The 14,650-nt window shown below is 46.4% G+C and overlaps 1 protein-coding gene across 1 annotated transcript in view; it reads right to left on the bottom strand.

Moving 5' to 3' along the window:
- LOC126272273 (probable cytochrome P450 304a1) overlaps positions 1-14,650 on the bottom strand; it is a 115,492-nt gene that overhangs the window by 27,353 nt on the left and 73,489 nt on the right. Inside the window, exon 7 of the mRNA XM_049975018.1 lies at positions 8,915-9,032. Within this exon, the coding sequence (XP_049830975.1) occupies positions 8,915-9,032 (118 nt within the window). The remainder of the gene's footprint in view (positions 1-8,914; positions 9,033-14,650) is intronic.

The following is a 14,650-nucleotide window of genomic DNA, read 5'->3' as shown; positions in this document are numbered from 1 at the left end:
CAGCCGCTTCACCGCTAACGCAGCCACAACACGCTGTTGCACCAATTTTTCGACCTTTTGATGCTGCACTGGAAAGCTGGACGGAGTGGTCACGCCAATTTGGATTCCATCTCGCCGCCTATAGATTTCAAGGTAACGAGCGGCAGCCATTTTTGTTGTCTTCGGTAGGCGTCCATACGTACCGTGTCAAATTATTTCCCCGACGAGACGTAGCAACTCTGTCCTACGACGAAATTTTGTCTGCATTAGATGCATATTTCACAGAATCAGTCGATGTAGTTGCGAAACGGTATTCCTTCTTTCAAACAAAAAGTACGGCAGGTCAGACTAATCGGGAGTGGGTTGCAACCTTGCAAGGTCTTACTAGGGATTGTGCTTTTGAGTGTCAATGTGGACTCCCTTATTCAGATTCTATGGTACGTGATGCAATTGCAGAGAACGTTTCTGATGTTCGTATAATGGAACAGATTTTGAAACTAGTCAGTCCCTCCCTTCAACAAGTGTTGGACATATTGGATTGGCAGGACATACTTGACTTTCCTCAGGAATCATTTGAAACTTCGCCAGCAGTGTGTCAGGTTAACCGGCCCGCCGGGCGAGCTGCACGGAGCAGTAAAAAGCCCTCGCGCCCGGCCGCGCCGCTGCCTCCAGGCTCTCAGCCACGTGTGCCTCACCGGCAAGCAAATACAGTGATCAAATCATGCCCGCGGTGTGCTACTAAACATTCGCGTGAGAATTGCCCGTCACGCCAAGCTATTTGCTTTTATTGTAATAAAAAAGGACATGTTCAGAGTGTTTGCCAGAAAAAGCGGACATCGGAAGCTCAAAACCGTTCCAGGCCCGTTGCTTCGCGCCGGAATCGGAATCGAACCAAGGATACTCAAGCTCGCGAAAATTCGCCCATGGAAATTCATGTAGTTCATTACACTCCGCCCAGTGCCACTCTCTCTAACAGTGACTGTGTTCGTCCCAAAAATAGTGTGCGTCGACATCGCCGGAACTCCCGTCAAGTCGCAAGTGATCATGTACCAGTGTCAGTTCACGTTGCACGAGACAGTCGCTCTTGTCGCCAGCAGGACAATAAACGTTTTGTGGACTTGGACATTAACGGCAAAGTGATACCATTCCAGCTCCATACCGGAGCTGCAGTTTCACTGATCAATCACGACACGTACAAACTGCTGGGCACACCTCCGTTGCGTGCCGCAAATGTTAAGTTAACTAGCTATTCAGGTCAAGCGATGCCTGTGTTAGGACAGTGCAGCCTTCTTGCAACATACAAAGGACAAACAAAACTTGTGTCATTTTACGTCCTTCGTTCTTCTTCTGCAGTGAACTTGTTTAGTTTCGGTTTATTTCAGTTGTTTAACTTGTCTATAGTAAATCAGGTCCTATCAGTGAACCAGACGGTGCCTCCAGACAGTGTTTCTCGTTTATGTGAGGAATTTGCAGACATTTTTGCACCGGGCCTCGGTTGCGCTAAGAACTATAACGCACATTTGGAACTGGAAGTAAACGCGCAACCGAAATTTTGCAGAGCGCTCAATGTTCCCCACGCATTGCGTGATGAGGTCGCAAAAACGTTACACGATTTGGAATCACACGGTGTAATTGAACGTGTGCAGGCTTCTCTCTGGGCATCACCCTTAGTAATGTTGCCAAAACCTTCCGGCAAATTGAGACTTTGTGTGGACTTCAAGGCAACAGTGAATCCGCAACTAGTGATTGTAACTTTTCCTTTACCCCGCCCGGAAGATCTTTTTGACAGACTGTGCCCGGGTAAATCTTTTTCGAAGTTGGACCTCGAAGATGCGTACTTGCAAATACCGGTGGACAAAGAATCCCAGCGCGTTTTGGTGGTTAACACGCATCTTGGTTTGTATCGATTCAAACGACTGCCATTCGGGTGTGCATCCGCCCCTGCATTGTTTCAGCAATATCTACAAACTGTTTGTGCGTCGGTCCCTACTGCAGCACATTATCTGGACGATATTGTGATCTCCGGAAAGACGGAAGAAGAAGATTTGGCCAATCTCAGAACATTATTTCAGGTCTTGCGACAAAATGGTCTTCGCTTGCCGAAGGACAAATGCGTGTTTGTGCTCGGGACTTGCCATACTTGGGACATGTACTCAATGCCCAAGGCATACACCCCAGTCCAACGCACCTCCGTGCCATACAAGACTTGCCGTCGCCGCAGAATTTGAAGCAGCTTCAGAGTGTGCTGGGAAAAATAAATTACTACCAGCGCTGTGTGCCGCATACCACTTCCAATTCGTCTCCGCTTCATCGCTTACGCCGTAAGGGTGTTCCGTTCGTCTGGACGACGGAATGCGAACGCGCCTTTCGCTGGTTGAAATCGGCGTTGCTTTCCAATACTTGCCTTACGCCATTCGATCGCCAGAAGCCCCTCTTGTTGATGGTAGATGCATCGTATTCCGGGATCGGTGCTGTGCTTGCGCACACAGATGGATCACACGGTCGCCCTATTGCCTTTGCGTCCAAATTTCTCTCGTGTGCTCAAAGAAATTGTTCACAGATCGAGAAAGAAGCATTGGCTCTCGTATTTGGTGTTACAAAGTTTCATGATTTCTTGTATGGTCGTCATTTTACCATAATCACAGACCACAAACCTTTGACATCGCTTTTTCATCCTACCAAGCCTGTACCTCCACGTAGAGCGCAGAAATTCATTCGCTGGTCTATTTTCCTCTCGCAGTACCGCTACGATATCTTGTATCGGTCCACTGCTAAGCACGGAAACGCCGATGTGTTGTCCTGCTTGCCTGTTGCTGAGGATAGGGCGTTCGATTCCTCCGAACTTACTTGCATGTTCATTGATGCGGAAACCGATGACGTGTTCGAATCGTTTCCAATTGATTTTCGTCGTGTAGCTACAGCCACAGCTGCCGACCCTGTCTTACTCCCGTTCTGCATTTTGTTGCTACGCAATGGCCCTTGTCAAAGTCACGGATCGGGGACCCTTTCGTTCGCCGATTTTTGGCTCACAAGGAGAGACTTTTTGTACGACGTGGTGTCTTGCTGTTGCGTTCTGATAATGATCAGTCCAGGGTCGTGGTACCACGTTCGTTACAGTCCTCTGTCTTACAGCTTCTCCACCAAGGACATTGGGGTATAGTGAGAACGAAACAACTTGCTCGTCAGCACTGTACTTAGTTCGGAATCGATGCCAAGATTACGAATATGTGCTCTTCTTGCATGGTGTGTGCCGAACAACAATCAGCACCACCGCGGAAATTCTTTGCATGGCCAAAAGCCACTTCCCCTTGGCAACGCTTACACGTCGATTTTTTCTGGTCCATTCTGGAGTGCTCGATGGTTGGTTGTGGTAGATTCATTCAGTAATTTTCCTTTTGTTGTCCGGATGTCTTCCACGACGTCATCTGCCACCATCCAAGCGTTATCCGCTATCTTTTGCATTGAATGTCTTCCACAGACTATTGTTTCCGTCAATGGCGCACAATTCATGTCCGCAGAATTTCAGTCATTCTGCAAGGCCAATGGTATTCAACATCTGACATCCGCGCCGTTTTCGCCACAGTCAAACGGTGCCGCTGAACGATTGGTCAGGACTTTCAAGTCACAGATGTTGAAGTTGAAAGAGTCGCATTCTCGGGAGGGCGCGATATTGCTCTTCTTGTCCTCGTACCGCTCTCAGCCCCGAGATGATCGCTCGCCGGCTGAGTTGCTCCACGGTCGCCCTCATCGAACCTTGATGTCTTTGCTACATCCGCCGCATCAGGTTCCTGTGCAGCGGCAGACACTTGCTTTTGCACTGGCGACGTTGTCTGCTACTGCCACTACCGAGGTTCACGGCGTTGGCTCGAAGGGCGCATTCTTCGCTGCTTCGAACGCGTTATGTATCTGGTTTTGGGGGCCTCTAGTGAGGTGCGCCGGCATCTCAACCAGATGCGCCTCTGTCATCGCACAGGATCTGCCGCTCCCCGTCTGCTTTCAGCGACGATGCCGTCCGGTCAGCGCCCTGTGGACCCATCTACTGGCTCGCCTCAGCCCCAGGTGTTACCGACGCTGCCTTCCATATTGCCCCATGGCGACGCGCCGCCGCCAACGCCGCCGCAGCCGCCTGTTCTCCCGCCGGCGACGCCCGCAGTGGACGCGTCGCTGCAACCGCCGGGCACCTCCCTGGGTCACGCACCGCCGATCGCTTCCCGTGACCTGTTGTCCTCCAACATGGAACGCTTACCAGCTCCGGACCACATGTCGTCTTCGCCCGTCGGGTGCCCCTGCCCGATGGAGGTCGACCCTTCGGCGCCTCCTGCCTCTCTACGGGCGCATACACCGCATGTTGGCGTGCACCCTGTAGCAGGTTTTCAGGCGTTTCCTAGCTCCCCGCGGTCCGAATGGCAGGGTGCGGATGGCACAGCCTAGCCTGTTGTTAAGCTCCCCACCTCGTCGCATACGTCAACATAGGGTCCTCCCCATGGCGGGCGGAAGCCTTATGCCACAACCGTACGCCGATTTGCAGGGGAAGAATGTGGTGTCACCGCCAGACACCACACTTGCTAGGTGGTAGCTTTTAAATCGGCCGCGGTCCGGTAGTATATGTCGGACCCGCGTGTCGCCACTATCAGTGATTGCAGACCGAGCGCCGCCACACGGCAGGTCTAGAGAGAGACTTCATAGCACTAGCCGCCAGTTGTACAGCCGACTTTGCTAGCGATGGTTCACTGCCTACTTACGTTCTCATTTGCCGAGAAGATAGATTAGCATAGCCTTCAGCTATGTCATTTGCTACCACCTAGCAAGGCGCCATTATCAGTTACTATTGATATTGTGAAATATGTACCGTCAAGAGCGACGTTCATCCTTAATGGATTAAAGTTAAGTATTCCACCAGCTACGTCCGTTTTTCTGAAGTCTAATTTCCTTGTCCTGTTCCAGACCTCACGCCAGTCTGCGTGAACTAAATCGCGTGCCTTTCGGCCTTTTCTAGTAACACGGTGTTGGCTCTCCTGCCAACCACAACAGTTTTGTAATTAAATGCGAGGATCTTTCAATGACTAACGCAACACATTTTTTCTCCACCAGTTCCGGTTGAAAAAATGTGGAATCTGTTGTGGGATATCGTGGAATGCTCCCGCTTCTGCTCCTATAGTTGACGACGTTACTCGTAGCCTTCAAAATGACGTCTGACAGAGGCGCGCTCCAGAGAGCTCTCACCGAGTTTCTTTTGGTGGAAAACCAGAGCGTCGCAGATATTCTTTTACAATGAACAAAATCGCGGTGAGTCGCAACGAGGTCGTGCAAACATGTCGGGTCTCCCGCGTGTCAGCCGGCCGCACACCAGTTGTGACTTGTGGAATGTTAGAACGTGCGGACATTCTCATTCGATTTGATCGCCGGATCACAAAGAAACACCTCACTACTCAGCTGGACGTTTCTGTTGGTATTGCTGATACACTCGTCCACCTGTCGCGGGACACAAAGGTGCATGCCTACTGAGTTCCTCGCCGCCCAACAGAAGACCATAAAGAGTAATGGAGGAGAATCTGTGCGGAATTGCTTCCGCCTTACAAGGCTGATAGCCACAGTTTTTTGTCGAACAACGCCACAGACGATGAAAAATGCGTTCGTAACTTCGAAACGAGAATAAAAAGGCAATCCATCGAGAGGCGCCACGACACCTCTCCTCCGATGGAAATGTTCAAAGCAGCGTCCTCAGCCGGGTAAGTCACGGTTACAGTTTTCTGGGATTCTGAAGGGGTTATTCTGTTTTATGTCCCTCCTCATGGTGCAACGATCAACTGTGAAATGTATTGTGCTACACCTCGTCGCCACAATAATGCAAATGAACTTCTCCTTGTCTGCGGTCTGAGGCGCCTTGCGGCTCCCCCGTCGGAGGTTCGAGTTCACTCTCGGACATGAGTGTCTGTGTTGACCTTAGTTAGTTTAAGTTAAATGAAGTAGTGTGTATGCCTAGGGACCGATGACCTCAGCAGTTTGGTTCCATAGGAACTTACTAAAAATTTAAAAAAGGTACTTCTCGTTTTTCATAACATTACAAGGCCTCACACAAGTCTTCGCACCCAAGAGGAGCTCACAAAACGTCATTGGACTGCTCGTCCTCAGCCACCCTGCAGCCCGGATCTCTCACCTGTCGACGTCCATCTATTTGGCCCAATGAAGGATGCACTCCGCGGGAGGCAGTACACGAATGACTGGGAGGTAACTGATGCAGCAACAGGTTGACTCCAACATCGACCAACAAACTGACAGCATGAAGATGGAGTTACGGCGTCGCATTGAACGGAGATTATATTGAAAAATTCTATTTTTCCAAATGAGCAGGAAATAATATGGTCTACTGGAAACCTGAATAAAACCAACCTGCTTGCAGAAAAAAAAAGTGTTGAATCCCTTACTGAATGTCCCACGTAGTCTTAACATATTTCCGGCCGTTGTGGCGGAGCGGCTCTAGACGCATCAGTCCGGAACCATGCTGCTGCTACGCTCGCAGGTTCGAATCCTGCCTTGGGCATGGATGTGTGTGATGTCCTTAGGTTAGTTAGGCTTAAGTAGTACTAAGTCTAGGGGACTGATGAGCTCAGATGTTAAGTCCCATAGTGCTTAGACTCATTTGAACCACCTTAGCAGATTCTTGATTGTTTTATTTCTGTGGATCATTTAAGCTTCTGTCGGCCGCGATAGCTGAATGGTCAGCGTGACGGACTGCCGTCCTAAAGGGCCTGGGTTCGATTACCGGCTGGGTCGGGGATTTTCTCCGTTCAGGGACTGGGTGTTGTGTTGTCTTTATCCTCATTTAATCCCCATCCTGAGCGAAGGTCGCACAATGTGGCGTCGAATGTAATAGTACCTGCAGCAATCCGGCCCGACCTGCCCCGTAAGGATCCTCCCAGCCAATGACGCCGAACGCTCATTTCATTTCCACTTAAGCTTCTTGTAGCTAACTTGATTTGTTGACCCAACGTCACACTCGTTTACCAGTGGTGATTGCAGTAAACCCGCGAACATCGTGATTGAGCAGCGAAATCTCATTTCTGTGTGGTGAATCACGCTGTGCTAATTTCACATAGTTTCTTGTCGCATTACGTCGAAGGTTGAAAGGTCGCTACACTGAGTCACAGCGCCACATATTGCGCCAGAGATTATTATTCCGCCTCCTCCACTGGGCGCAGTTGTAGCTCAGAGGATGTTGAGAGCAGTCGTTGTTCTGTTGGGCGAGAGAGTAGACGATCTGAGTGTTGACTGAAATGTTGTACTGTTCGGATGGTATAATTTATAGATGGAAGAAGATGCAATTGTCAGAATATATTTGAGAAAGGACATGCGCTTTTGATTTATGATCCTGGTGTAACGGAATATTTTCGTCAATATATAATGAGGTAAAAAGATATTACAGTTTTCTTTAATAACAATCCCTCTTGCTCACAGGTACAGTCAACAAAGCATCTGGCTCGTGTTCATTTATTAGACTTGTAATTCTGGTTTCTACGTGCAATTATAGTATGTCGCCGGCCGGAGTAGCCGAGCGGTTCTAGGCGCTACAGTCTGGAACCGCGCGACCGCTACGGTCGCAGGTTCGTATCCTGCCTCGGGCATGGATGTGTGTGATGTTCTTAGGTTAGTTAGGTTTAAGTAGTTCTACGTTCTAGGGGACTGATGACCTTAGAAGTTAAGTTCCATAGTGCTCAGAGCCATTTGAACCATTTGAGCCACAGTATGTAGAACACTTGACTTTAATCTGACTCTTAACTCTTTCTTTTATTTCCCTCATTGCTTCTTCGATGTGTAGACTGACAGTAGAGGCGAAAGACGGCACTCCTGCCTTACAGCCGGCCGGTGAGGCCGAGCGGTTCTAGACGCTTCAGTCTGGAACTGCGTGACCGCTACGGCCGCAGCTTCGAATGCTGCCTCGAGCATGGATGTGTGTGATGTCCTTAGGTTAGTTAGGTTTAAGTAGTTCTAAGTTCTAGGGGAATGATGACCTCAGATGTTAAGTCCCATAGTGCTCAGAGCCATTTGAACCATTTTTAATAGTATCTCTGGTTTTTCAATTAGTTCATTGTAAATGGTGTTTAAAATATTTTGTCGTATTGAGAAAGAACCGAGCCTGATACATGTACTTTGAGTCACACTACCACTCACAGAACAGTTACACTTGTGCTTTGTTGTTTCGTAGCTTTCATAGTTGCAGGGGACTTAATTAATCAATTGTGTTAATGGAAATTCCTTGTCATTCTTTATTTTTATTTTATGCAGTCAGATTGTGTGCTAGTAATAGTCAGGGCCAACCGGTTACGAGACTTCGTAACCAGTCACACAGCTAGTAAAATTATTGCATTTATTCATTAATATTAGTCTTTTCTTTTTAATTAAGCCCCCTTGCAAGGTCTTGCCAGGATATAAATTCTTACAGGGGAGGAAGTGAATCATACGTACACCAAGAGATGTACACATTCCGATGGTAACGTTATTGTGCTACGATGAGATTGATCTGTGGTTCCTGTCACTCTATTGTTGTTTTGCGACTGTTTGCTGACTGTTTACTAGCTGTCGAACATCAAAATTTTACAAAGAAGTTGTACTTTTTACATAATTTGAATCGTGCACTGCTAACTTAAGAACGATAATGATGAATTCAACTTGATATCATGGTCCACAATATTTTCCCTTGTACGTCAGTACCTTTGCACATATCTGGACTGGTGTTGAGGCAAGGAGCACACGAACTATCCTCTCTTAAAATCCAGTACGAAGTGCCCCATTCCCGTACGGTGCATTGGCCGACCTAAATCATGCCCAATTATAGCTCTTCAGCGCCTCAATAGTGGGCAGAGATAACTAATCATAAAGTTCTGGATGAAACATTATGCATTTTATAAGCAGTTGTAGATAAAATGCTATAACTCACCGCGGGAATAAAGTATCCTTTCAACGTAGTGTCCTGCGTCGCTCTATGAGGAACTGATATTGGCGTGAGAGTGCAAAGCCTAAGCGACTCTCGTATGCTGGCCTCAAAATACGGCGTCCTGTGGAGGAAACAACATTAAAAATTAAGTATTTCTAGATACGTTACATAACAGTACCTAGAAAATCATAGGTCATGGTTACAGAACCTAGTGATAGTTAAGTTGTTTTTATAATGCAGATTATAAACGTGTAAATTTGACTGGCAAATATATTACTTACTTATTTTTTACAGCGGATTGATAGGATCTGTGCACCTACAGAGTATAAGTATATTAAATTAGAGCAATTACACAGCTGATACCAAGTGCAGAAAATCTCGCTCTGGTCTTCTACACTCCCTGGCGTGCACGGTTACCGTTAAATTTCGAACTGTGTGGGGACAGGATCATTGAATTCACTCGTGCAAGACACATTTGCAATATAATTAAATCAACCTTTAGTGATCGGAATTAGTAAGAACAGTATAGTGAAGATTCCGGCAACATCAGTTGATTTCTTGTACGCGAAAGGACGTAAACAAGTAAGTTGTTATGTTGGGAATACGTCTCCTGGATTCTTCCCCAAGGCGAACATATCCACAGAGCTATCAGTCGACGAACCACTGACAGATGGCGAAGAGTGCTGACGCAGCTCTGGAGAATCAAAGTCACATGACAGATCAAATTAGTAACACTCTGGTGAGCTCTACTCTTTGATCACCTGTCCGATATTTGTAAACCTTCAGCAACAGCATGAGAGGAAACGCTGCAGGAGACCTCAAATAAAGTACAATATTGCCCTTAATGAGGTGTTGTGGTGCGATGGAATCGTGTATCGGATACATTTAGACATTTAGTCCAGTGTCGACAGGGGGTAAGTGGTTTCTACGACATCAGCAGCCAGTCATATTATTGCTGCCTTACCCGATACCACCATCACGCCGAGCGACAGAGGATTGTGCAGTTGTATGCAACGTTGAAACGTCTCAGGACTTCCACCAAACGTACAGTAGGACTACAGTCAAAACCAAACCAAGCCTACAGATTTCTCCATATTTTTTTTATTTTTTATTATTATTTTTTTGTAAAAGCTAGCTATAATAATAAATCATTAGCATGTTCACTAACATTAGCTGTATGCAAGATCATTCAGTAGCGATGCCTCCAGCAGGGAAACCAAGGATAGGTTTTCGTAAGCTGAGACATATCTGTGTGTTGATAATAAGAGTAGTAGGTATTATGCCGCGTCTAAGAACTGCACAACCAGTCCAGTGCAAGACTTGATATACCGGGTGAAAACTGAATAAATCACGGAATAATGTTGATAGAGAGGTACAAATTGACTCACATGCTTGGAATGACATGGGGTTTTATTAGAACAATAAAAAAATACAAAAGTTCACAAAATGTCCGACAGATGGCTCTTCATCTGATCAGAATAGCAATAATTAGCATAACAAAGTAAGACAAAGAAAAGATGATGTTCTTTACAGGAAATGCTCAATATGCCCACCATCATTCCTCAACAACAGCTGCAGTTGAGGAATAATGTTGTGAAAAGCACTGTAAAGCATGTCCGAAGTTATGTTGAGGCATTGGCATCGGATGTTGTCTTTCAGCATCCTTACAGATGTCGGTCGATCACGATACATTTGCGACTTCAGGTAGTCCCAAAGCCAATAATCGCACCGACTGAGGTCTGGGGACCTGGGAGGCCAAGTATAACGAAAGTGGCGGCTGAGCACACGATCATCTCCAAACGACGCGCATCTGTCGGACATTTTGTGAACTTTGGTTTTTTTTTTGTTCTAATAAAACCCCATGTCATTCCAAGCGTGCGTGTCAATTTTTACCTCTCTATCTACATTATTTCGTGGTTTACTAAGCTTTCAAATTTATACTTACTTTTTGATCACCCGGTAGTTCCGAGGCATCAACATCCGGCTGCTATGGTTTGGTACCCCTTCACGTTCCTCAGACTATCTTCCATAATTTTTACTTAAAATGTTGTTTTTGGTTATACGAGCAGCCGGCCGACCCATTATCGCCACAAATTAAGACCCCATTGGGCGTTTACGTGAAATGAATCTCTTAGACAGACGATTAACTATTGACGAAGTGGCACATCGTCTGCAAATTAATCACCGTTCTGCCTACGAAATCATTCACAGCAGACTTGGGTTTCATCAAGTTTGTGCAAGATGGGTCCCAAAAGAACTCATACAGTTGCATAAAGAAACGCGCTTGGACATCTGCAAAATACATTTCTACCGCTATTGTAACGAAAGGGACAAGTTCTTATACATGATCATTACCGGTGACGAAACATGGATCCATCATTACGAGCCGGAGAGTAACGGCAGAGTATGGAATGGAAACATGAAAATTCGCCGTGCAAGAAAAAGTTCAAGATCCAACCACCCACAAGAAAAATGATGCTTACCGTTTTTTGGGACGCACAAGGTCAGGAACATTATGGGGAAAGGGGCACAACAATAAACAGTGTACGTTATAGTGAATTGCTTACTTCCAGGCTAAAGCCTGAAATTCGAAGCAAACGCCGACGATTGCTGTGAAAAGGTGTTGCATGACAATTCCCGTCCATATACTGCTGCCCACACTGCTGAAACACTCCAGAAACTCCGTATAATCCCGACCTTGCCCCTTCTGACTATCACTTGTTTGGTCCACTCAAACGGACATTAGGGGCCGTCGATTTGCCTCGGACGAAGCATTGAAAGAAGCGGTGCACTCCTGGTTCGCAGCTCAGGCGAGAACCTTCTTTTATGAGGGCATCAGGAAGCTTGTACAACAATTGACCAAGTGCGTTGAAACGCAAGGAGACTATTTGGAAAAATGATGTTCTTGTAAGTTTCCTATTTCATTACAATAAAATTATATAACTACTTTGCGGATAATGATTGACTTACCCTCTTAATTTAGTTTCCAACCAGAATTGGTTACCTTTATTGTCAAATAACTGCCTTATAAAAAATAGTGATGCACGCAGAAGGGGAGCAGAAAATGAACATCACCTGTTGAGAGAGTATGTCAGTCGAATCAAATTTACGAAGAACCTGGTACTATGAGCTCTGGCGTGGATGCAGACACTGATTCGGTTTGGAAGGGTGTCAAAGCTGTCGCACCCGTTCCTGGGCTAAAGTTAAACACGCAGCTGTTGTAAGTGGTGCTTTTCATTATGCATACTGGCACTGAGACGAAGGCGCCCGAGCTTGTCTCACAAACGTTCTATCGGTGACTGGTGTGGGAATCTCACTGTTCGTGGAGTACCCCACGTTTGTGTACTAGCATTGTGCTGTTGAAAAACAGCGCCAGTATCCTGTAGAATAGCAGATAAGATACAAGGATACAAGATGTCCGTCGCGTACCGTTTTGCCGTCAGAGTACCTTCAGTCATTACCTGAAGTCATACCCAACGGCTCCCCACACCATAAAGCAAAGAGTTAAAAACCACTGTCCCTCTATTAAACACTGTTGGGTGAACTGGACCCCTTCCCGCCGAAGATGGTCATCCGTGGCAGTGCAGCACCAGCAAGGGTGCTGCACTTTTTTGTCAGGCAATGTAAGGCAAATCAGAATCAGATAAGACAGGCCACCCAAAACATATCTGGATAGAATAAACAAATCTGGTGTGGTTATTGCTAAGTTATTTACATTTGATACAGCAGAGCAGACGAGTGTGAAACCTAAAGCGGTGTGAACACGAGACATCAATTGTCACTCCAGAATAAATAGATTTGGTTTGATGCGGCGGCCCGCCACGAATTCACGAACTGTTCTCCTGTGCCAATCTCTTCATCTCAGAGTAGTATCAATTGCCACTTACGTCCTCAACTATTTGCAAAATATATTCCAATCTCTGCCTCCCTCCACAGTTTTTGTCCTCTACAGCTCCATCTAGTAGCATGGAAGTCATTCCCTTATTATCTTATACTCACCTGATCAGAAATTCTTGTCTTCTTCCCATTTCACTTCAATGACCCCTACTGTATCTAGATTGAGCCTTCGCATTTCCTTCCCCTTGGCAGTCCCCTCCTGGAGATCCGAATAAAGGACTTGTGTGGACTCTTTTTCCAATGGAGAAATCATCATGTCGCTTTTTCAATTACAAGAAGCATTTCCCGTCGATACACGTTGTGTGTGTTTAATGCAGTGGTTTTAATGCCTTCTGCATCCTCATACCGTTGATCATTGCTGATTCTTCCGCCGTTAGGGACAGTTTCGCACCCAAACGACAAGAGAGTGCCCTGAACCTCTGTCGGCTCCTATGCCCTCCTGGACAAAGCCTTTGGCAGAATGAGGGTGACTTCTTATGCTGGAAGTATTAATCAAAATTTAAGCGGTGCCGGTTTTTGAACACGGGAATGAAGAGATTTTGACTGTTAATCAAAGATTCTACCGCTAGACCTAGCTAACAACCAGCCACTGTATTAGAAGCCGGGTGTCAATTGGGTAGAAGCCGGGTGTCAATTGGGTCCTCCCCGAGTTTAATGTTTGTAGGAGGAGCCACACGCATAGTTCATCAGGGATTACGAAGTGACAAGTGATTGTTTTTATCAACAATTTGGTTTGACTTCTGAACTCTAGTACTGTGACATGAATTAAGCCAGAAAAATCAGAAGACAGAAGACTTTATTTAGCTACAGAGAGAAAGAGAAAAAAACAGTTTGCGTGACAGTCAGTTAAATCTTTACTGTCTCGCTGTGAGTTTATACAGATACGTAGACATAATCTACATTTACATTTCTACTCCGCGAACCACGGTGAAGTGTACAGAGATGGTATGTCCCATTGTACCAATTATTAGGAACCCGCCAGGATAGCCGAGAGCACTAACGCGCTGCTTCCTGGACTCGGGTAGGCACACCGGCCCCGGATCGAATCCGCCCGGCGGATTAACGACGAGGCCCGATGTGAGGGCCAGCCTGGTTGTGGTTTTTAGGCGATTTTCCACATCCTGCTTGGTGAATACCGGGCTGGTTTCCATGTTCCGCCTCAGTTACACTGCTCGCAGACATCTGAACACTTTCACACTCTTCCATTGATTACACTCGACGCAGACAGTTGGGGTTCACTAATTCCGTCCCAGGGGGGTACGGAGTGGTGGCAGGAAGGGCATTCGGCCACCACTTAAACATTACCATGCCAAATCCGATTAACGATGGCGTAGCTGAGGGACAAAGCTCTAGATAGATAGACAAAGCTCAAGATACATAGATATTGCACCAATTATTAGGGTTTTTACAGTTCCATTCATTTGTGGAGTGCTTGAAGAGTGTTTGTTTAAATGCTACCATATGTGTCATAATAAAGCTAATCTTGTCCTCACGACACCTATAGGAGCGATAGGTAGGGGATTGTAGTATATTCCTAGAGTCATCATTTATAGCTGGTTCTTGGAATGTTGTAAGTAGGCTTTCCGTTTTTTCAAAGAGTCTGCCATTCAGTTTCTTCAGTGCCGCTGTGCAACTATCCCACGGGTCAAACAAACCAACGACCATTCGTGCTGCCCTTTTCTGTATCTTCCCTGTATACGCCCAATTTCACCTGTTAGTCCTATTTGGTACTCGTCCTACACACCTAAGCAATATTCTAGAACAGCTCGCATGGATGACAAGTAGGCAACCTCCTTCGCAAACTGATAACATTTCGCCAGTATTTTACCATTAATCTGAAGT

The sequence above is a fragment of the Schistocerca gregaria genome, chromosome 5, assembly GCF_023897955.1.
Source record: "Schistocerca gregaria isolate iqSchGreg1 chromosome 5, iqSchGreg1.2, whole genome shotgun sequence".
Lineage (NCBI taxonomy): Eukaryota > Metazoa > Arthropoda > Insecta > Orthoptera > Acrididae > Schistocerca > Schistocerca gregaria.
Note: the sequence above shows the minus strand (reverse complement) of the source record. Positions and strands in the feature narration are given on the sequence as shown.